We start from the raw sequence: 23,902 nt of genomic DNA, 5'->3' as shown, positions 1-23,902 counted from the left end.
GCACTGTGAACTGACATGAATATTTTATTAACTAATATGAACAAAGGTTAATAAACGCTGTGAAATAAATTGTTCATTCTTAGTTTATGTTAGTTAATGCATTAACTCATGTTAACAAATGAGACCTTATTCTAAAGAGTTACCCAAAAATGTATATTTAATATTTTCAGTCATACGCGCTGAAAGACAGAACACGCAGGAAACCTTCATCCAGCGCCGGATACCTTCCTTGGGAAGTTTTATAAGCACTTCAAATAAACATTCATGTTATTTCAGTTTTATTAGAATTATCATAAGAAGTATTGTTCTTGACAAAATTGACTACTGTGATTTTGGGATTTGTAGTTTTCTTACAGAAAACTATTATCAGTCCTGTCAATCACAATTAAAGAAATGGAAGGAAGTTTCCACTGATGTGCATTAATTGATTTGAGGAAATCAGTTTTACATAAATGACTTGAACATACACTTCACAATGAACTTAAATGTCTCTGTACATAAAATGTAAATAATAAATACATTATTAATTACATAAAAATGACAATGGGGCAACACTGCTGCTTTTTATTTCACAGTTATGTTATGTTCTGCCAATGCTATATTAAAGCTCATCTGATTTGCATCCCAAAACATTTTCCAAACAGATTTCTCACTGACTTCCTGTTGCTTATTTGCCAGGCCGGAGAAAACAACAGTTGCATAACCCTAATTGCTATTCCATCCCTATCCTACTTACACACAACACCATTTTACACCAGCACAAGGACCTCCAGTTAAAGCCTTCTTTTTATCTCTCCCTCTCTGCCTTTATTCTTCTGTTGGGCTCTGAACGCGTGAGCTAGGAGCTGATAACTTGCCCAGACCAGGTCTCATGCTTCCTTCCGGAAGACAGGTTGGTGATGACCACCTCAACGGCTTGGAACTTTATGTTCTTGGGAGGAACAGGACACACTTTGTAGGTCACCTCATCCCCCTCCATCGGCACATATTCACCCTCAATGCTACAAAAAAAAGAGAGTATATAAAATAATATAATAAAATATAATATATATGTGTGTATGCTGTCAGAACGATTAATCACTGTTAATAAATGTTTGTGTTTACATAATATAAGAGATTTGTACTGGGTATGTTTATATGTATATATTTAAGAAATATTTGCATGTGTACATATATTCATATTTATATATGATTTATTTTATAGATAAATATATTATACATATATTTCTTAAATAAATACATTATATATATACACACACACAAACACACATATATATATAAATATACACAGTACACACTTACATAAATTATATAAACACAATATTAATCATGATTAATCGATTTGACACCATATATATAATATTTAAAAACTTTCTCTAATATTTAAAAATATTCTTAAAAAGAAATTGATATAATATTTTAAGATGCTAAACTAATTAAACTAATTTCATTCTTACTCCGAGATGTGAACAAATATGTCTTCTCCTCCATGGGAGGGGCGAATGAATCCATGACCTTGTGACCTTGAGAAGTTCTTGCAAATGCCCTTGAAGACGGGTCCAGATTTGGCTCTTACCGATCTGAGAAAATACCAGAGTAAAGAGGCTCCAGAATCAACTTATATGATTCCTATAATAAATATAAGAGCAAAACATCTCCTTATGCTTCATTGAATTTAACACAACAATATATGGTTTATCCATTCTAACAAAGATTGTCCAATATAATTTTTTTCAATTCATTTTTTCTATGCCATTTTACAATATAGACAATTATTTTTATTATTATATTTATATGTATTTTAGCATCCATTAGCCAATATGCAGAACTCCCTCCAAACTTTGTTTTGCTATCATTTTATTTCTGCTTTTGACATTAATAAATAATCATTACAATAATAAAAATGCATTATAAATTGTGTGTGTGTGTGTGTATATATATTGTTTTTTTTGGGGGGGGGGGGGGGGAATGGGCAATATGGAAAAATATTACATCACAGGTTTTTTTTTAAATACCACGATTTTATCATAATTCTTAGTCATGTTTGTTTTACTATTTTACAAGTTGTCTGAGCATTACAGCCAAACTAATTCCCCTATTATAAAGACAAAGAATTTCAAGATAACAAAACAAAAAAAAGAATGGCAGATATTTAGGCCAAAGAGGGCGAAGATAAAAATCTTTGCTCTTATTTTTTAATAACAAAGATAAAAGAATTACAAAGATATACAGTATATTACAACTACAAATTATATACAAATAAATCAAACAGTGCTTTTGTTTCAGGTACAATAGGTGTATTTAGCAGAAGCATTCAAGAAACTGAATGAACAAATATAAAAATCAAACACTATATAAACTGATTCTTAAAGCAACTGTATTAAATTTCTTCAGTCAATAGCAGTGAGTGATTTTTCTCTTTGTGTTTTGTTGTTTTATTAACGATAAAAGGAATAGTTCACCCAAAAATAAAAAATTCTGTCAGCTGTCTGTCAATTCTGTCAATGTTTTATTTTTATACCACTATTTACTCACTCAAAGGTGGTTTTAAACCTGAATGAGTTTATTTCTTCGGAACTTTAATGCTATTTTGAGGAACGTGGAAAACCAAACAGTTGCTGGTACACAGTCACTTCCATAGTATCTTTTGCTACTATCAAATTCAATGTGGACCAGCAACTCTTTGGTTACCCATGTTCTTCAAAATATCTTCTTTTGTGTTCAGCCCAAGAAAGAAATTAATACAGGTTTGGTACAATGTGACAGTGAGTAAATAATGACAGAATTTGAATTTTAGGGTGATCTATCCCTTGACAGTAATGACAATAGGCTGCATGTTTAATAGGTGTACTGTCCCTTTAAGACCTGCACGCACCTAATATACAGGTACGTATACATTTTTCTCTCAACTGTTTACTTTCAATTTAGACATAACCAACTGAGTCTACATGTAAACATTTCGTGTTTTGACAGTATTAGTGCAAAAGATAAATTAGTTCAATAATCAGATGCTGTTTGACAGGCTTTAGTGTGCGCACTTTGGGTGTATGCGGCGCTCAGAAATGCACAGGTCAGACCAGACATATTTATATAACATTATAATATTAATCTTGTCAGAATTTTGTCTTCTACACAATGGTCACATTTTCATATTTCATTTTATTTTATTTTATTTCATTTGCTCTGACATGTCATAAATTGCTGATATCTTTTTTCCCTCTTTGTCACTTATCAGTAGACCTGATACTCAGATTCCAAAATTAAGTATTTGTAATTGGATTAAATTATATTTTATAATACTTGTAATCAGACTGCAGTTACTTTTTTATTGATTACATGATTACATATTATTCACACAGCAATAAATTATTCATAATTTAAATTCCTCCCTAATTCTTCTTTTTCATCTCTATTAAATGTTCCTTTCTAAAATACCTACCACTTATATAAAATCAGAAAGTCTTCTAGTTTTGTGGCCATTCACAAAGAGACCAGTCACTAGTCAAGTAGTTATAAAGCATTTGACCATTGCATGTACAAAAATCATTTCTGGTGTAAGAAGTGTTTCAGCACTGCATCAGCTTAAAGGTTATTGATGACATGCCTCTGAAATTTGACTTTTTGCACCATTACAATACTTATAGGCAACTAGTCATCATATCTCTAGTTCTTTAATATATTTGCATTGTACTAAAGTGTGTTCATTTTCAATGGGTATATATATGCGGCTGAAACAGGTAGCCTAGTGCATCCCAAATTTTTCAACATGAACATTTTAATATAACATTATAGTCATTATGGCCTATGGCCTTTAGAAAAATGTTTTTTGAGGAGGTGGGGTAGTGCACAATAAGCCCCTGTGGTGCGGCCTAAGCTTTTGTTCTTAATGGCATTTTTTTCTTACATTACTTTTACTTTTATACTTTAAGTAGTTTTGAAACCAGTACTTTTACTTGCGTAAAAAGCTTGAGTTGATACTTCAACTTCTACAGAAGTCTTTTTAAACCCTAGTATCTATAATTCTACTTGAGTAATGAATGTGAATACTTTGACACCAGTGCAAGTAATGTTTAATGCACTTCATGTTGTTAATAACAACGAATGGAACACATTTTCTTACTCTTTTGTATTTTTATATGGTACAAGAATCTCCTATTTAATCAATGTGATAAATGAGTAAGGTCAAAAGTAATCTAAAAGTAGTCTGATTATATGTATAACATTAACATGTGTAATGTGATGGATTACGTTATTAACTTCAGTTCTTGTCATGTCATCTGGAATCAGTAACAGACTACAATTTGTAAGTAATCTACCCAGCTCTGCTGATACTGAAGAAGAAAGCAGAAAAGTGTCAATTTCTGTAAAAATAAATAAAAAAGTAATCTATTTGTATTACATTCACTCAAAGGACATGAAATGCTTTTACACTGTTAACACAGGTACTCACGCTGAATAGGTGCGTGTGCGTTTGGTTGGCAGTGGACTAAGAGGTTCCCCTGTTTGGGGCGGTTTCCTCTCCAAGACATTACTGCCCTCTCTCAGGAAAGGTAATGAAAGTGAGACAGGTTTATGTGGGCAGTGCGGCTTTCGATCAGATGTAGACGTGCTGTCTGAATCAGCCATTGGCGTGAAGTTCACTGGAGATGAGATGAGGCCTCTGTTGGTTTTGAAAAACAAACAAACAACATGTATTATATGTGATATGAAACATTAAACCGTTACTTTGAAATATCCATCCTGCCTGACTTGATCTGCTGTACGTGTTGTGTTGTTCTCTCTGCACTCCAGCTGCATCAGGACCACATCAGATCTTATTACTTGGGGCGACTGTTTTCCCCTTCATACCGTTTCTCTTTCATTGTTTTCCAATGCGCCAAGGGTTTCTAAGAAAGACCAATCATCTGTGTACAGCAGACTCCATGTCAGCCTAATCGACAATGACTGTGATTGAACTGTGAGGACGTGTGTTTTATTCTCATGTTATCATCCCGCTCAACAATGCAGGTTGTTGACAAACGTAGTCCCCAGTAGCCTATGCGACACCACAACTGTTAAGGCGTATTCGTAATATATGGACAGAAAAATATAATAGGATAGCGATGAAATTCTTACCGTACTGTACGTTATAGCGGATACCAATCTGTAGCTTGATATCTGTCGCTTGATATCTCGATCTATGTAACGTTAAATATATCTAACGCTACATAGCTACATTAGAATCCAGAACTATTAAAGGCCTGAATACTATCATTCGTGGTCCACATATTCGCTTCAATAGACCCCTACGTGGCGGTAGCACACAATAAAAGAGGTTATGGGACTGGGAGGAGAGGGAGGGACACCCCATCAAAACTGAACGCGAGAGAGGCGACGCGACAAAACAAAAACGCTCCAATTATAATCAAAGACGCTACAAAGCAAGCGACAGAATCCTGACGTCAGTCTTCAGTCGACCAATCAGAGTACCCATAATGTAATACAGGCGCGTTCTAGTTTTGACGCGACGCAATGAAAATGTGTCGCTTGTTATTCGTAATGTTAATAATAATAAAATAATAATAATAATAATAATAATAATAATAATAATAATAATATATATATATATATATATATATATATATATATATATATATATATATAGTTTATAAGTTATTCGTAATGTTTAAAATTTATTGTAATATTTCTATATTTATTTATTAGTCAACTGTCCTTAAGGAAAAATACTAGATAATAATAGATTAAGAAGAATTTTACCACACAAGTACGTATATGTGTGTGTGTGTGTGTGTGTGTGTGTCTACATAATGGGTTTTCAAACTGGGGTCAGGGGACCACCAGGCATCTGGAGATCATGAGATTTTTTTAAATAAACAATACATATATAATATAATTTGTCTTCCATAGTAAAAGATAAATATTTTCCAAATAATATTTTATACATCTCTAATAGAATTTCACAGTATAAATTGAATTTTTATACATTTAAGAAATATATAGTTGGTTGTAAATGGAAGGATGGGAGTCTCGTAGAAAAATGATTATATTCGGGGTGGGGGGGGCTGATTGTGACATCTAAAAAAATGAAAACCTCTGCTTTATATAACTAGATTTTATTATATTTGGTGTATCAATATAGTGTGTACAATTCAATATAAACAGGCTGAGGGGCATATGTGCTTTCGTATTCAATTCAATTAACTCAATTTATATAATACAGAATAAAACAAGGAAAGAATTATTTGAAATGACTTTTATTTTATAACTCACTGTGACCAATCAGCATTCATTTTCTCAAGAATGAAAAAAGAGAGCATGAAAATAATGGAGTTATAATCAAGAGGATGTGTTTGTGGGGTGTTAAAAGCAGCACAAAACCCATTATTTCTTTCACAGAGTTGCAAATACACCCAGACAGTATTCTTCAGTATTAACTGCACTGGCTAGCATTGCATGAGCATGACATGTTGAGTTAGACAAAGCTAATCATTTACTGCTTGGCATCTTGAAAGCAGCTGCTATAGTCTGCTGATCAGAGTGACTGATGTCACCGCTTTGACATGGGTATGGCTCTGTTTCAAAGGGGGTAAAAATACAACCCTACAAAAAAGGGCAATCAAATATACAGGAAACGTGCTCAAGAGGTTGGAGGTCTGATTACTGATCCATTTCTCAATAACTCATCCAAAACACTTGAGATAATGCACATTGGAGATTCTTTGCACATTTATAAATTAGCATTCTGTTTAAAACATTTATAAACTTGACCTGTGGTGCGCACTGTACCAGACACATTTGATAGTGGTAGTGAGGATGACATGATCTGCCAAGATTTGAATAATAGGCATATACAAATCACTCTGATTCACAGTAAGAAAAGCTACATGAACAATAACAATTATTATGAATGGATGATAATCTCTGCTAAAAGAATCATGTGAAGCAAGATATTCCATTAATAGAACGGATTACAGGAGAGAAAATTCACAAGCAGCTCTCATTACAGTTCGGTGTAATATTACACAAAGCAGAAATGAATAATCAACAGTTGCCTGAACACAGATTTTGAACGATTTTATGAATTAAACTCTGGTATCTCCCACTAACAAGCATGCTGCTAGCATTAATTATCCATTCTGGAATACACACAGACCCAGCTTGAAATTTATAAGCATTACAGTTGTCAAATGCCCTGCGATGTATTAATCAGCATGAACAGTATTGATATGACTTGTCTATGCAACACCGTTTTAAATTGTATATTATGTACTGCGTATACTTCGGTTCATAATTACATGAGTATTTAAACCTTTCATATATCAATCCTCCTGTTTGAAGAATAACCCGTTCCCCTCCCAAATATGTATATTTACAGCCAATCACACTAATTTCTGCAGCTCCTTCATTCTGTTGAGGGCGGAGCCGGCCTGGAACCATTCGATCTGGGTTTCATTAAAGGTGTGGTTCAGCTCAATGGTTTCTGAGCTTCCGTCACTGTGCTTGATGATGGCCTTGAGGGGCTAATGGAAAAATAAATGACAATTATTTTTATTAAAATTACTGAGAATATTAGGAAAGGTTATAACCAAGCAAACAATTACAGCAGGGTTTGCCAAACTGGTTCTTAAGGTAACTACAGGGAGTTTGTGAGTTGATTAAAACTAATTAAAATCACAACTTTAAGAAATTAAAAATGAAGAACATAAACTTGCTTTTCATGTGGCCATTGACCAACATAATCTCATGACCATGAACATGTCAAACAAACACATTAAGGCATCTAAAATATCGACATGATCAAAACTTATGTTAATACACTGTCAATCAGGCAACAGAGGGTATGGATAGTTTATATTTTTATAAGAAAAATACTGTTATAAATATCTAATTGATTTACATTACAGGCTACAAAATTTCAACTTTTTGACCATATAAATGTCAGCAACTACACCAAATCAGACTATTTTTGCTCAGTTTGGGCCTTTGAATAATGAAGTATTTTCCCTCCCCAAGTATGAGGTCCTTATTCGGTTATATCATGCTTAATTAGCCACAAAAACCACTGTAAATACAGAAGGTCCATCCTAGGCGATACACTGGTAGACATGATTAACCAGTAGAAATTTGTCAAAAGGTAGAGATTTTGGACTATACACGGTTACACGCTCACACAGTAATTTAGGTCTTAAGCGAAAGCAAACACTGGAGAAAGAAAATGTGTAACAGTATATTTGGCCCGGGTAGCTCTTAAAGTGACAGCAGTCTAATATTCCTGTTGTCTGTCATTCATGTTAATCAAACAACAAAAGAGAAAAATCTCTCACTGCTCTTAACTAAATCACTTTTGAAACTTTAATACTGTATTTTCTTGACTATAAGTCGCACTTTTTTCATAGTTTGGCTGGTCCTGCGACTTATAGTCAGGTGCAACTTATTTATCTGAATTAATTTGACATGAACCGAGAGAAATCAACCAAGAGAAAACATTACCATCTCCAGCCGCGAGAGGGTGCTCTATGCTGCTCATTGCTCCTGTAGTCTACCACTGAAGACACAGAGCGCCGTCTCGCGGCTGTAGACGATAATGTTTTCTCTTGGTTCTAAATAAATGCGACTTGTATATGTTTTTTTCCTCGTCATGACGTATTTTTGGACTGATGAGACTTATACTTCAGTGCGACTTATAGTTCAAAAAATACGGTAATAAGAAATATATATTAAATTTAAGAAGTGAAGAATATGCAGTGTTTTTATACATTTGATTACTTTATACTATGTATGTAGCATTTATTATTTATTTGTTTGACTGTAGTTTTGTCCTACTGCTTGTAATTGGTTTAATGATCTTATTTAAACACTTGATTTTTTTTTTTTTTTTTTTTTACATCAAGGCTAGTATTATTTTTTTTGTGATATTGACACTGGTCACAAAAATTATTAAATGTTTTTGGTATCAAACATTTTTTATATCGTAAAGACCGTACTCAAAGCAAAACAACTATATCATGATATATTTTGTTACCATGAATTACTCATATCATGTTTAGTGGTCAAACAATATTGTTTTTTTTTTTGACACAACCGATGCCGATATCTTGGAAAGCAACGGGGCTATATAATTTTTTTAAATAATATTTAACAAATTTGAAATCATTTGACAATTGATTAAAAAAAATTGTAAAATAAACATACTTATACTTTAGATGACAAAGTATTTTTCACAAATAAATAATTAATAAAAATATAATTAAAAAGGAAGTAAACACTGTAACCAACAGGGCACAGAGTATTCTGGGAAGTTTATGTGCAATGGGAATCGTATTTTTCAAATAAAGCCAAGATAACACTAATTTTACATACAGCACACAGTGCATACATGCATAAAGTGCAGCATAATTTGAAATAACGAGTTTAAAGTTTAAAGCATTCAGTTCACACAAACTGACCATCACGCAGAGAACACAAGATCATGCTGGATAAAATTGCACACTTCACAAGATCTCACAGCTGGATTCGACTAAGTTTGCAAGGTTTGTGAAAATAAATATTATTAGTCATTCAAAGATTTGTTTAAATTATATAAATGTATTTGCTTGATGCTGACGCAAACGAGAAGGTATTATAATGTTTGCCTTTCTATTACTAATAACAAAAGCAATCGTTATAATAATTTTTGTATAAATTAATTCCTTTGTTTAACCATTCTATCTGATTATTAGACAGATTTCTATCCGTATTAGAAAGAACTGTTAACAAAAACAGTAAACAAGAGGGAGAATGCAAGCACTCTGTGCTTAGGTGCTGCGTTCACAGCGCCATGAAATAAATCAATAAAAGTCCCGGTCAAAATAAATGTTCCGCCTCAAACACATCATCAAAGCAGGAAAAACGTATCAGCCAATGTCGATATTTAAAAAAAATGCCAAATATCGGCCGATATATCGGTCTTTGCGATATATCAGTTGGCCATTAATCATGATAGAAGATTTTGGTCACATCGCCCACTCAAACGCCATCCTATGACTAACTCAAACCAGGAAAGAGGTTATCTAAACTAGAATCATGATTTAACAATAGCTCTTACCTTTCCAGGGGCAAAGCTCTTAAGCCCTACAATGGAGATTTTATCATCTGGGCAGATTTTGTCGTAATCAGCTGGGTTGGAGAAGGTGAGGGGCAGCAGACCCTGTTTCTTTAAGTTAGTTTCTGTTGACAGATGTGACAGATGAATTAAAATTATCTGCTTAATGATGCTTAGCTTTATGTGGGGAGAGGGGGGTGCTGGTGGGTATTTCACACTCACCATGGATTCTAGCAAAACTCTTCACAATAATTGCCCTCCCTCCAAGATGTCTGGGCTCCAGAGCAGCGTGCTCTCTGCTGGAACCCTCACCATAGTTCTCATCTCCCACAACTACCCATGAAATATTGTGCTTCTGCAAGTGGAATATTACAGGACATCCAGAAACCGTTATGAATACAAATGCTTTCAGTAGGCAGAAAACAATGATACAGTGCGCAAAACAAAGAATAGAAAGAACTAGCTCTTACTTTGTAATAGCGGGCAACATCAGGGACACCACCAAACTCTCCAGTCAAAATGTTGCGAATTTTATTGACAGCATCATTCTCAATATTAACAGCACCAATGAGCAGGTTATTGGAAATATTATCAAGGTGGCCACGGAATTTCAGCCAAGGTCCGGCAGCGCTGATGTGGTCGGTGGTGCACTTTCCTTTCACCTGACAATAGAGTTACATTATTCAGAGGTATACTTAAAAAACCCCATTTTAAAACATCCATGACTAAAACTTACCTTGATGAGCACTTGGAGGTCCTCAAGGTCTTTTCCATTCCATTTGTCGAAAGGCTCAAGCAGCTGCAGACGGTTGCTCTGAGGGTTGACATCTACTCTCAGGCCAGTCCCATCAGCTGGTGGGTGCTGGTAGGTGTCCTGACCTGGGTCAAAATCACGGGCAGGAAGCTCATCTCCTGTGGGAGGCAGTAGTTTAAACTTTTCTCCGTTGGGGGCTGTGAGGAAGTCAGTCTCAGGGTTGAACTTCAGTGTGCCTGCGATGGAAAGGGCTGTGACTATCTACAAGACAACAAATGATATAATTAAATATATTTGCAAGAGAGCAAAAGGGATTTAGCAAAACACTCAAAAGAGTGCGGCACATTTAAAAACAGATTGACAACGAGTACCTCTGGGGAAGTGACAAAAGCATGAGTGGCAGGGTTAGCATCGTTTCTGGCTGTAAAGTTTCTGTTGAATGATGTAACAATGGTGTTCTTTTCTCCCTTCTTAACATCACGCCTGCAAGAAAGATTTTATTGCTTTATGATACGGCTTTATTATATAGCCTTATGACACAGTTCTTTGAACTACTTCATTTTGATTGGTCAATCATGGAATTGAGATCAAATATTTTGGCATAAACCATTGTCCCAGGCCTCTAATTTGACTAGTTTCACATCTCGTGTGACTCAGCACCATCTCTCTCTTATCATGATACAATTTTTTACCCATTTATTTTAGCATCTTACCCTGTATTGACTGGAAAAATATAGTCAGATGTACATTTCAGTACATTTCTGACTGCACATTTCCTTACAAATTACATTGTTAACCATTTCATATTTACAAAAATATATACATATTTTGAAAGAAATTCATAGTTTTTATCAATTGCTTGTATTCTTGATTAATAAGTAAAAGTACACATTTATAATGTATATAAAAAAAAACTTTCAAATAAATGCTGTTCTTTTTGAACCGTATAAGCACAGAATCAAAAGGATCAAAATCTTGACAACAACAACAACAAAAAATGATAGCATCATGGTTTCTACAATGACAAATACTTTACCTGTCCCACTGACCGATGCAGGGTCCACAGGCATTAGCCAGGACAACTCCACCAACATCCCTCAACATTTTAGCCTGCAGGTAAAGAAACATGCATTTATATAAATTAAGTCATTTGGATCTACACATGGTTAATGAAACGATCCTGAATCATAAAATCCCAGGGCTCTCCAGCTCAGACTTACATAGCCATCTCGCTCAATTGTGGCACGAATCTGCTCGGACCCAGGGGTGACCGTGAACTGGGCTTTGCATTTGAGTCCTTTGTCAAGTGCTTGTTTGGCTAAGGAAGCAGCTCTGCCCATGTCCTCATAACTGGAGTTGGTACAGCTTCCAATCAAACCTGAAATGTTCAGGTAAAGGGAGTGCATTTAAAAAAGGAAGCCATTTTTAGTGAATATTGACTATAAAAAGTCTAGAAATGACCATTAAAATGAAGTGGACGCTAAATCACTGACCAACTTTAACGTCCAGGGGCCAGCCATTCTTCTCAGCAACAGAGCCGATGTCTGAAACAGGGTGGGCCAGGTCAGGAGTAAATGGGCCATTGATGTGAGGCTTCAGCTGTAGGGAAGCATTAAAAAACAAGCTGGAGTGTATTAATTATTGATGCTTTTTTGTAACTGTAAGATACTTTCAGCTAACTTACCCTAATTGACCTGCTCTTACCTCACTTAGATTAATCTCAACGATCTGGTCATAATGACAACCCGAGTCAGGTACCAGCAGATCTTGGTTCTCATTTGCTACAGCAGCAATTTCTGTAAAGGGTAAATGGAAAGACAGGCCAAAATTTTTTTTAGGCAATAAGCTATATTATCAATTGATATGAGTCTTTCTCTGCTGCTTACCTCCACGACCCGTCTTCTCCAAGTAGGTCCTCATTCGGTGGTTGTAAGGGAATACAGAAGTTGTAGCTCCGATTTCAGCACCCATATTACAGATGGTGGCCATTCCTGATTAGAAAAACCCAAAACATTTTCATTTTTTACAATGATTGACATAACACATCTATGTGGCCCACACAAAATTTTAGCACTGAATTTTCCACTTGCTGATTCAAAATTGAAGCCCAATTTGTGAGTTTTTCACACGACGATCGCTATGTTTGCATTATCTAAGACATGTGGCAATGCCCAAGAGATATTTAGTAGATTAAATATCTTAACCTGTCAACGATCCAAGTCCTGTACAGTGAAATGTGTTTTGACTGGAACTGACATTGCTGACAACAGTAACAGTTGTGAAGTTTAAAAGAACAGCAATCCAAGAATTACAATCAATCCCAACATGGGAAACTATAAACAGTCACATTATACTTTGTACATGTGTTTCACAGATATACAAGTGATTTCAATCCCATCTGTATTCAACATGGCTGTTTCTCCTCACTCAACCTCTGTAAAAATTACGAAGCAAATTATGTACTGTTTGTCAGCAAACTACCATCCTCTAAGAAATATAATTCCATCTGGACAATAACGTCTGAACACTTCCCATTCATTAAGACCGTAACTAAAGCTAAATTTATCATTGCATGCCTTGGTGCACTATAATTATGTATTTAGACCTTTCATTATGGATCTAAACTTTCAGTTTAAAGTCACAAGTACTGTTAGCATTTAATCTAACCAAAATAAAGGAGGAAAGTTCAATCCCAAAACAGCTCAAAATGGTAAGTGGAGTAGCAGCTACAGATATAAACCTTAAATAATTTATATAATTAATCACGTCATTTGTTTACATCAATGCTGATATGAATGATGATTTATTAAAGGAAAATGCCACCGTTTTTCCATATTTCACTATGTTGTTCCCTCAAATTAGATGAGTTGATACGTATGGCACCTCTATGCTAGCATTTAGCTTAGCACCATTCATTCCTTAGGTTCCCAACAGGGATGAATTTAGAAGCCACCAAACACTTCCATGTTTTCCCTATTTAAAGATGGTCACATGAGTAGTTACACGAGTAAGTATAATGACACAAAATAAACAGTGGCGATTTCCTAAGCGGATAAAAATTATAACTAATGTATAGTGGAAGAGCACTTCGACCTCAATGCAGTAATATCATCACTCCTAAAAACTCCTCACGTTGGTTGTATTGATGGATGTCAGAGGGAGGGAGGACGGGGAGTTTTCAGAAATTATGATATTACTACGCCAAGGTCGAAGTACTGCAAAGTGTTCTTCCGCCATACATTATAATGATAATTTTTATCCGCTTAGGAAATCGCCACATTTTATTTTATTTTGTATCATTATACTTACTTGTGTAGATACTCATGTAACGTTTTTAAATAGGGAAAACATGGAAGTGTTTGGTGGCTTCTAAATTCATCCCTGTTGGGATCCTAAGGAATGAATGGTGCTAAGCTAAATGCTAGCATAGTAGCATCGCGCGCTACAGCGATCACCTGCATACACTGAGATGGGAGAGGTATGCATCAACTCAGTCAAGTTGAGGGAAGAACATAGTGGAATATGGAAAAACGTTGGTGTTTTCCTTTAAATGATATACAAAAAACTAGACGTCATTTGAACTCAAACATCCTTTTAGAAAATTAAACCAGTCCAAATATTGCTTAAGCAAGTTTTCACCTGTGCAGGAGATAGAGTCCACACCAGGGCCGTGGTACTCCACAATGGCACCAGTGCCACCCTTCACTGTCAAAATACCAGCCACTTTAAGGATGACATCCTTTGGTGAGGTCCAGCCAGACAATGTGCCCGTCAGTTTCACACCGATGACCTGGAAAAGCAGATATAACCTATAAACACTGCCATTTGCCCCATTTCAGACAGCAAATGTTAAGTTTAAATAAATATAAACAACAAAGAAAGTGGCAAATAGGAACTCACGTTTGGACATTTCAGCTCCCAGGGGATTCCTGCCATGACATCAACAGCATCAGCTCCACCAACTCCAATGCAGATGCAGCCCAGACCACCACCATTAGGTGTGTGAGAGTCCGTACCAATCAACATCACTCCAGGGTATGCGTAGTTCTCCAAGATAATCTAAAAAAAAACACAAAAAAAAACAGACAGATGTAAAAAGAAAATCCATATGGTTTGACAGTAACAAATGCACCCTGCATTCTGTGATCATCTATGATATAATATAAAACCCATACTGGATGACGAATAATCAAAAGTGTGTTTTCTACAGTACCTGATGGATGATCCCAGAGCCAGGTTTCCAAAAGCCAACACCATATTTAGCCCCAGCACTAGCGAGAAAGTTGTACACCTCTTGATTAATTTCCTGGTTCACAGCGGGGAAAAGGAATGAAATTATGCATCAGTGAAGAGTAAAAGTAACTCATTCATACAGTACAAATGTCATCTACTGAGCCTAATCTGTCTTGAGACATATCCAGAACAATCATATGCACATGGAAGCCTTTCAACAACACCACCACAGCATTATTCACCTTTGCCCTCTGTAGATCTTGGGCTCCTCCGGTCTGGGCCTCGATAAGATGGTCACAGTGGATGGTGGATGGCACGGCCACTTTCGGAAGTCCACTGCTGATGAACTGCAGCATGGCCATTTGTGCGGTTGCATCTTGCATTGCAACTCGATCGGGTCGCAGACGCAAGTATGTACGTCCTCGAACTATTTCCTGTCCAGCCGGGTCATCCAGATGGCCGTAGACGATCTTTTCTGACAGAGTGAGTGGCCGGTTGAGTCTGGAGGACGCATGCGATTTCACATGTAACTACTTGGAAAAACTCACAAAACGTACATTTTTAAAAACGAATAAAAAGTGCAGAAAAAAAAAAGTTCAAATCTTTTTCTTTTTTTTTTATGTAAGAATAAATAAATAGCAACTAAGCCACCCTTACAAAAGATAAGGAGGGATAAAATGAAGTGTTAAATACTGCAATGCAATCTGACCTTTTGCGCACAATGTCAATATTTGAGCGAAGCTTGTCATAGTTGATGGAAGAGTTTGGCTCAAAGCGGCTCATGGCCACCTTGGCCTTTGCATTGAGGGCCGCCGCCACATGAAAGCGTCGGGCACCGTGACCCAAAACCAGCTGACATAAACAAATAGGGAATCATCAATACACAAACAACTGGAACACAAACTGAGAAATCACATAGTAAACAACAACATTATAAACAATATTCCAATACCTTTTGATCCATAATTTCCCTTTTTTTAATCTATTTTTTATAGGCATTGCTCTCTTATTGAGGAAATTAAACTGGATTACATTATTTTGCGCAAAGCATAAATATAATAATCTATAATTTCTAGAGAGAAGTCTCTTTATGAGAAGTTTTTTTCCCCCTCTTCTTCAGGTCTGGAAATGAGTTGAAAAATTCCCTAATATTTTAAGGTTCCACATGACAGTGAGAACATTGTATATTATTAGCGTTCTTTCAATTGTTATTATTTATACACAGCAAATAAACATACATGTTGTCAATCTTAACCACAATGTATTGCTACAACGTTACCTGTGGTACCTCACGATAAAAACATGACAGTATCAAGGTTATCTTTAGTAACTTTTTTTTCAACCTCAGATGTGAGGCTACGCTAATTCTGAAATACATATAAATTATGCGGCAAAACTTCAATAAAATATAAACATTTGGTTTTGTAGATATCGCGTTGTGGTGTGAGTAACGTTAACGCGGTCGTTTAATCTACCGTTACTTCGGCAGCGCCGTTAACCTTGTGTTCACCTTGCGACTGAATCCTAACAGCCAGACATGAAAAATCCACAATAGGTGAATCGATAAATAAGTTTTAAGTATTTATGCTTTCGTGCTTTGGCTGTCCTGTATCAAACAACTAGAAATTAAAAATTGTACGCCCTCCTCGCGTCTGCTGTGACATCCTTGGCCACAGTGACCTGTTAACACTCGGGAACATGAAAACGGTCAGTTCACTCAATCTGTGCAACTCACTATCACAAGCACAGCTCTGAATGGCATTCATAAACGAATTAGCAAATGCAAACTATGCTTGGAGACAATAACAAATGTAGATTTCCATGTACCTGAAGCCGGGCGACGGTTAAGCAGTAGGTTGCCATTTTGTTCACTGACAAAGATGTGACGCTAGAAGATGACGTCGCGGTATAACGAGCTCATTGTCTTGGAAGGATGTTGAAACGGTTGGCTCTAATTGTGTCTAGTTGTAAAAGACCAGCGATTTAAGATGTTGACATTTTGCCCTAATTATTTTTTTTTTAAACAAAACATGTCAACAAACAGGGTGAAAAACATTAATGGTGAATTCTATTAATAATTTTGGCCAGGTGTTCATATCTTGCTTTTAGGACCTTGTCTAAAATGACAAAAAGCGTTTCTAAATCTCTATTTATGTGACAACTTATTAGTTTATTTAACATAACCATAAAAGCAATACAATAACATACGACAGGCTTGTATAATAAACAAACACTTCTTTAAAATTATTTTTAAAAATATAACGCCAAACATAGATTCATGTTTTATGTAACACTTTACAGAGGGTCCATTCCTTAAAATTAGAGAGTCTACATTAGTTAACATGAACTAACAATGAAAAATACGTCTAAAGCATTAATTAATCTTAATTGATTCAAATGTTAATTTCTAAATTTACTGATTCGTTTTTAATTTATTAAAATTATTTAATGGACCGACGTCTAATAATGATAATTTGAATTTTTATTAAATAACATAAAGAAAGATGAATAAATACCGTAATGCCTTGCTCATTGTAATGTTAGTAAATATTTACTAATAAACCTTAATGTAAAGTGTAGCCATACTGAAAAAATTTATATGATAATATATATAAATTAATGTAAATATATGATTATTTTAAAAAACTGTATTAAACTCGTTAAAATGGCCTAATATAGAAAGTGTTTTATATTCCTATATGTTATTTTTTTAATTTGCAAAGTCAACATTAGATTATTTTTCACAGACAAAAATTTGAACTGTTTCTAGAGATTTTATACAATTGCATAAAATTTAAAGGTTTCCATACGTTTTCAAGATTATATAATTGAGTATGTAATTTTATTGGCTAAATCAACTAAATCAAATACAAAGTAGCCTACTGTGTAAAATGTGGGTAGTTTCATAAATGAAACGCTTTCGAGTTTCTATTGCTTTTATGAATTTTTTCTTTTATGTTGTGTTGTTTGAAAGAGTTTTAAAGTATACTGTGAGATCAGTATTACAGATTTAGACTAAAAAAACCTAAATAATCAAAAGTACATAGTTTTGTTCTTCAGGAAAAAATCTGGGTTTTGAAAATAAAGAAAAATGTCATAAGCTTCTACATTTAGAGTTTTGTAAAAAAAAATTAGCCATGGCCATTATAGAATCAATCCACAATGAAATAGAACATTTTATTTTTCAATATCTTCTTATATGTTGCAAATAGTACATGTATCAGAAACAATATGAGTATACCGTTTCTACTAATGGTTGCATTTAGGCCTATGGGAGAACATCTGTTAAAACTATGTTGTCTTTGACTGACAAACATCTTCTTTATGACACACATGACATCTTTATGATTGGATTGTTTGTTTGGAAATTGCCCAGTATCTTGCTAACTGGATGGGTTTGTTCTTTCATAATGACAAAACATCACCTAGATCTGATTTTAATGCAGGAAACAGGCTGGAGTTGGTAAGATTTTATATCTATTAGGTATTAAACTCTAAATATAGATCTAAGTTTAATACCTATTTGATACATTTGTTTAACAGATAAATGTATAGTCATTATATAGTACAGTTAATATTTTTTCTGAGAAAATCCTGGTGAAATGTTGTAACAACAGATAGAAACACACTTAGTCGTTTGTTTACAGTGTCAGCTGTAGTTGGAGGGCAGTGTTGTCATCATCTTTTTTTGACCTGTTTTGATTTTAGGGGCCAGGTGCTGAAGGTGCTAGCCGCTATTGTATCTGTTGGTTTTCTTATTACACTTCCCCCACCACTGGGAGTCTATGGCAGTCCTATGAAACATAGTACAATTATGAAACATGGTACACTGATACAGGTGGTCCAGATTAGTAACCTGACCAATATTGTTGTCCCTCCTACATACTCCACAGCGCCATCACCAAAATGACAACAATTCGAACAATTGGACATATCAGCACCAGATTTGGTGTGGTACATAGAGAACATGAAGGAACGTGACAAGTTTGAACATAGCACCATCCAGCGTTCCTGATATGTTTGTTTGTTTGTTTGTTAGTTTAGGGAAAATACTTATAACTTTTGAAAACATTGTCCAGAATTAGTTTTCTCTGTTATTACATTCCATCATTTATACTGATTTGAATGATTTACCAATAATCGTTTTCAAAAAATGTATTGCTCATTTTAAAGATAATCCATATTTTCGTTGCTCCTGAAATCTTGTCCAAATTTTGTCCAAAATGTAACAACATTTTAATAATCCTTTTCCAAAAGTTATGATGATGTGAATTTAACCATGTTGACCCAAAATGAGATTAGAAGCTATATCTCAGCAGTATTTTGTTTTATCTGAACAAAACTTGGTCCAGTTCATCAGCTCCATTGTCTGAGGACAAGCCAAATTCGGGAACAGTGCACCCCACGGGTCATGAGATCCAAATAACGGAAATAACTTTTGAAGTGTTTGTCAGAAAATCATGATCTTGGTGACTATTGATTCCTTGTGGAGAAGTCGTGGCCTATTGGTTAGAGAGTTTAATTCCCAACCCTAGGGTTGTGGGTTCCAGTCTTGGGCCAGCAATACCATGACTAAACCCACACTGCAGAATAAAGGATTCCCACTTGTTTGTGTGTGTGTGTGCGTATGTCACTGCTCTTGTAAATTCTTGTGCTTGTTGTGTATACTGTACTTGTTCTGTGCTTGGCCCCACATCGCTGCTTACAGATGAATTTGCCATTGGTTAAGTTTGATCAAGTGTAAATTGTGTTGAATCTGATTTTATCTTTCCTTTTTTTGCAGCCATTGGAAGACAGTGTGAAAAATATAAGTTTTGGATTTTAATGTTTTATTTTGATGCTTTACCAATGTTACATTTAATACATTTATTTAAACAATTTTACAGATTTGAACAGATATTTCACTTACAGATATTTGACTAAAGGAAATTATCACTCTTTTATCTGCATTAATTTTTATTAACTCCAAGTTTGCAATATGTGTCACAATTCTGTGTGATCTACTGCATGCTATGATCTTTAACAGATTTAAATTTCATTTAGCAGATACTTATAGCCAAAGTGACTTACAAAAGAGGAACAAAGCAAGTCATCATTGAGCTAACAATATTCATAATGGACAATGCCAGGTTTATTAGATAACTAGATGGAAGAAAGCAAGCCGCTAGAAGAGAGAGAGAGAGAGAGAGAGAGAGAGAGAGAGAGAGAGAGAGAGAGAGAGAGAGAGAGAGAGAGTGTGTGTGTGTGTTTGGTGTGTGTGTGTGTGTGTGTGTGTGTGTGTGGGGTTGCCAGCTCTCACGCATCTGACTTGACACTCACACTTTCAGCATCAATCTCACGCTGAAGTCCTAGCGTGAGTGTCACGCCAGATGCGTGAGAGTTGGCAACCCTGTGTGTGTGTGTTTGTGTATGTGTGTGTGTGTGTGTGTGTGTGTGTGTCTGTGTGTAAAAGTATGGTGTGGTTAGCAGTTGGTCGTTAAACATTACCTTCACGTTAGCTGTCTATCTGGTCTAATACATATAACTTTGAATGTAGTATCATTTTTTTTTCATCCTTAAAAAAACTGACCTTAAAAATGTAATACAAGTGTTGTCCTGTGTCCAGTAGGTGGCACTAAGAATCTGAGGAGCCTTCAGCCCGAATCACCAGAAGAAGGGAGGTCAGAGTTCATCGCCGCTAGTGTGTGGATAGCATTCTGCGCTCGTTCTTTCAAAATGGCAAAACATCACCCTGACTTGATTTTTTGCAGGAAACAGGCTGGAGTTGGTAATGTTTCTGTTTCTTACATCTAGATTTAAAGGGTTAATACCTTAGTTTAATATATTCAAATGTGAAGCTAACAATACAGTGAGAATGTTTGCTAGCACTAAAATTATGTGAATGAATTTAATGAATTTAAAAATAAAGTTGGAGTAACGGCTTCACCAGATATTGTCAGTATTGTTATATATATATATATTTTATCCTTTTGCTGTTTTGTTGGAAGTTTTCAGTTTGATCAAGTGTGAATTACATTGAATCTAATTTGATATTTCCTTTCTTTGCAGCTATTGGAAGACTATGTGAAAAATGTAAGTTTTTGACTTAAATCTTTACCTTTTTTTCATATTCAGTTCATTTCTACGATTATTTGTTTCACAGATGTGGATAAAAGAAAATGAAGCACTCTTTTATGTGCATATACTAAGTTAGATAAATAGCGTTCAGGAGCAGAAATTGATTATTAACAGTGTCATAAAAACCATGTAAAAACTAAACTAAGATGAGGTCAGAGACTGTTAATTGAGACACACTGTGTCTCACTTAAAATTATTCTGCAAGTGACATATCAATGGGATTTTGGTACAATAAAGAGTCAGATTTTGTTTTTTCACATCGTTTCAGGTATCAATCTCAGACTGGTTTGGTCAATAGTTTGCCAGGTCGTCTTAGGTAAATGGAAACCCTACTTAAAGAGGTGGTTCCACATTAGGCAAGTCACAGTTCTCATGAAATATGGCGAGGAAGAAAGAGCTTTCTAAAGATGAAAAGTATGAAACAATGCAATGTCTTGCAAAAGGCATCAAAACAAACAATATTTTGCTAAAGCAAATAGAGATTGTGATTGTGTGTAAAGCTGCATTTCAGTAACTGCTAACCAAACTCACAGTGGCTGTAGAAACACATTTTCAAACTGTTTAGCACCATGGTATTAATGCAGCATGGGATAGTGTGCCATCCTGCATGAAAATCTTGTATTTCCGAGAACGTTATTCTTCAATTTATACCACAGAGGAAAATGGTCAGTTATGAACTCCACGTATCTTACAGAAGTCATTTTGACACCCTAAAATGACCTTACATCTCACATCTCAATATGCCAACCCAAATCATCACCCACCGCCTCCTTGCTGATGTTGCAGTCTCATTTGAATAGGATGGCCATTCATCAACTATCAGAAATCCATTTATCTGGACCATCCATTGTACTGAAGCATTCGTAAGTGAATAAAACTCTTTAAAAACAAGTCTTCATGAGTTTCTCTATGTGAGGTTTGGTTAGCAGTGACTGAAACGCAGCTTTAACACAACTGTCAGTCTGCATGGAGAGGATCTTGAGACTCCAGGAGCTTCAAACACCTGTCTGCTGCTCAGCAGTGGTATTTTTACAGCTAGCATTACTATACAGTTCATTTGTTTGACAGAAACTTTCCTTAATAAATCTTCATCTGACCAAGATCTTATGTGCTCTACAGTGAGTCACTCACAAATCTTTTGACGGGTCAATAATCTCTGTTTACTTTAGCAAAATATTGTTTGTTTTGATGCCTTTTATAAGATATTGCATTGTTTCATACTTTTCATCTTCAGGAAGCTCTTTCTTCCTCGCCATATTTCATGAGAACTGTGACTTGCTTAATAATGTGGAACCACTTCTTTAAGAAGGGTTTCCATTTACCCAAGAAGACCTGGCAAACTATTGACCAAACCAGTCTGAGATTGATACCAGTTACCTGAAATGATGTGAAAAACAACAAACAAAAATCTGACTCTTTACTGTAACAAAATCCTATTGATATGTCACTCGCAGAATAATTTGGAACACTGTGTATATAACACAAGTTCTACAGTGTTGCACTCTTTAACTAAACAGATGTCTATGTCTTTTCTTTTTAAGGTGATGGCAAATGCGTTATCTGTGACTCTTATGTCAGGCCCTGTACACTAGTTCGTATTTGTGATGAATGCAACTATGGCTCTTACCAAGGGCGCTGTGTTATTTGTGGAGGTCCTGGAGTATCTGATGCATACTACTGCAAAGAGTGCACCATCCAGGAGAAAGATGTGAGTAAATCTGCTCTACATTTGGTACTTAAGTATATATTTATATATTTTTTTGTCTATTTTGCCCAGAATCGGGATTTATAATAGTATATTCAGTTCTTCTGTCCTTGGACAGCTGTTTTATCTCGTACTGAATAAAATGTTAAACTGTTTTATTGTTACACAGAGGGATGGCTGCCCCAAGATCGTGAACCTCGGCAGCTCGAAGACTGACCTTTTCTATGAAAGAAAGAAATACGGCTTCAAGAAGAGGTGAAGAAACAGAGGGATGTTTTTGTCACTATTTTTTCCATGCAAGAGTTTTCCATTTTGTTAATCAGACTTGTTGTTACAATAAATTCTTTTAATTTTGTGATGAATATTGTTTTTTTGTTTTTAGATGATTAGATGAATATTTTGTCTACCAACCTTTGGCCGCAGAAGCTGGACGTAGTATAGAGATTTCAAAATGAGAGACCTGGTGTATTTTGAGTTTATGATAAAAAGTCCAGCATTTATGCATAAAATCTTCCTTATTGTTGATTTTGCTACACAATAAACTCTCTGGTATTTAATTCATCACAGGAAGAAAGATACAGATTTTAGTACAAACCCGATTCCAGAAATGTTGGGACACTGTACAAATTGTGAATAAAAACAATGCAATGATATGGAAGTTTCAAATTTCAATATTTTATTCAGAATACAACATAGATGACACCAAATTTTGAAACTGAGAAAATGTATCAAGTTGATTTTATATTTCATGGCATCAACATATCTCAAAAAAATTGGGACAAGGCCATGTTTATCACTGTGTGGCATCCCCTCTTCTTTTTATAACAGTCTGCAAACATCTGGGGACTGAGGAGAGATGTTACTCAAGTTTAGGAATAGGAATGTTGTCCCATTCTTTTCTCATATGCATCTGAAGTGGCATTTAGATGTTTACACGCTGGTTAATGCAAGAAATGAATGCATTTAACTGCAATTACAAATGCATTAATAATGTTTTGATATATTAAACATA

At 35.2% G+C, this 23,902-nt stretch overlaps 3 protein-coding genes across 4 annotated transcripts; 1 reads left to right on the top strand and 2 right to left on the bottom strand.

Moving 5' to 3' along the window:
• Nucleotides 1–550: 550 nt before the first annotated feature.
• On the bottom strand, nt 551–5,397 carry LOC113056048 (cold shock domain-containing protein C2-like). 2 transcript variants are annotated; one of them, XM_026222506.1, is made up of 4 exons: nt 5,116–5,397; nt 4,451–4,660; nt 1,458–1,580; nt 551–1,001 (listed from the first exon to the last, which is right to left on the bottom strand). In XM_026222506.1, the coding sequence occupies exons 2-4, from the start codon at nt 4,624–4,626 to the stop codon at nt 839–841; spliced, it is 462 nt and encodes a 153-aa protein (XP_026078291.1). In that variant the 5' UTR covers nt 4,627–4,660; nt 5,116–5,397; the 3' UTR covers nt 551–838. The 2 variants fall into 2 exon arrangements, with proteins under 2 accessions (XP_026078291.1, XP_026078292.1); XM_026222507.1 differs by lacking the exon at nt 5,116–5,397 and adding an exon at nt 4,750–4,753.
• An 839-nt stretch (nt 5,398–6,236) lies between these two features.
• On the bottom strand, nt 6,237–17,015 carry LOC113056047 (aconitate hydratase, mitochondrial-like). Its single transcript, XM_026222505.1, has 17 exons — nt 16,896–17,015; nt 15,778–15,920; nt 15,311–15,569; nt 15,049–15,141; nt 14,736–14,894; nt 14,475–14,625; nt 12,722–12,826; nt 12,540–12,631; nt 12,329–12,434; nt 12,056–12,213; nt 11,872–11,945; nt 11,207–11,318; nt 10,818–11,096; nt 10,552–10,743; nt 10,304–10,436; nt 10,085–10,206; nt 6,237–7,520 (listed from the first exon to the last, which is right to left on the bottom strand). The coding sequence occupies exons 1-17, from the start codon at nt 16,929–16,931 to the stop codon at nt 7,380–7,382; spliced, it is 2,355 nt and encodes a 784-aa protein (XP_026078290.1). The 5' UTR covers nt 16,932–17,015; the 3' UTR covers nt 6,237–7,379.
• Nucleotides 17,016–20,696: 3,681 nt separating this feature from the next.
• LOC113056046 (PHD finger-like domain-containing protein 5A) lies at nt 20,697–23,541 on the top strand. Its single transcript, XM_026222504.1, has 4 exons — nt 20,697–20,835; nt 21,117–21,140; nt 22,727–22,893; nt 23,060–23,541. Exons 1-4 carry the CDS (start codon nt 20,784–20,786, stop codon nt 23,147–23,149), a joined length of 333 nt encoding a protein of 110 aa, XP_026078289.1. The 5' UTR covers nt 20,697–20,783; the 3' UTR covers nt 23,150–23,541.
• The last annotated feature ends 361 nt before the right edge of the window (nt 23,542–23,902 follow it).

This window comes from Carassius auratus, chromosome 37 (assembly GCF_003368295.1).
Source record: "Carassius auratus strain Wakin chromosome 37, ASM336829v1, whole genome shotgun sequence".
Classification (NCBI taxonomy): domain Eukaryota; kingdom Metazoa; phylum Chordata; class Actinopteri; order Cypriniformes; family Cyprinidae; genus Carassius; species Carassius auratus.
Note: the sequence above shows the minus strand (reverse complement) of the source record. Positions and strands in the feature narration are given on the sequence as shown.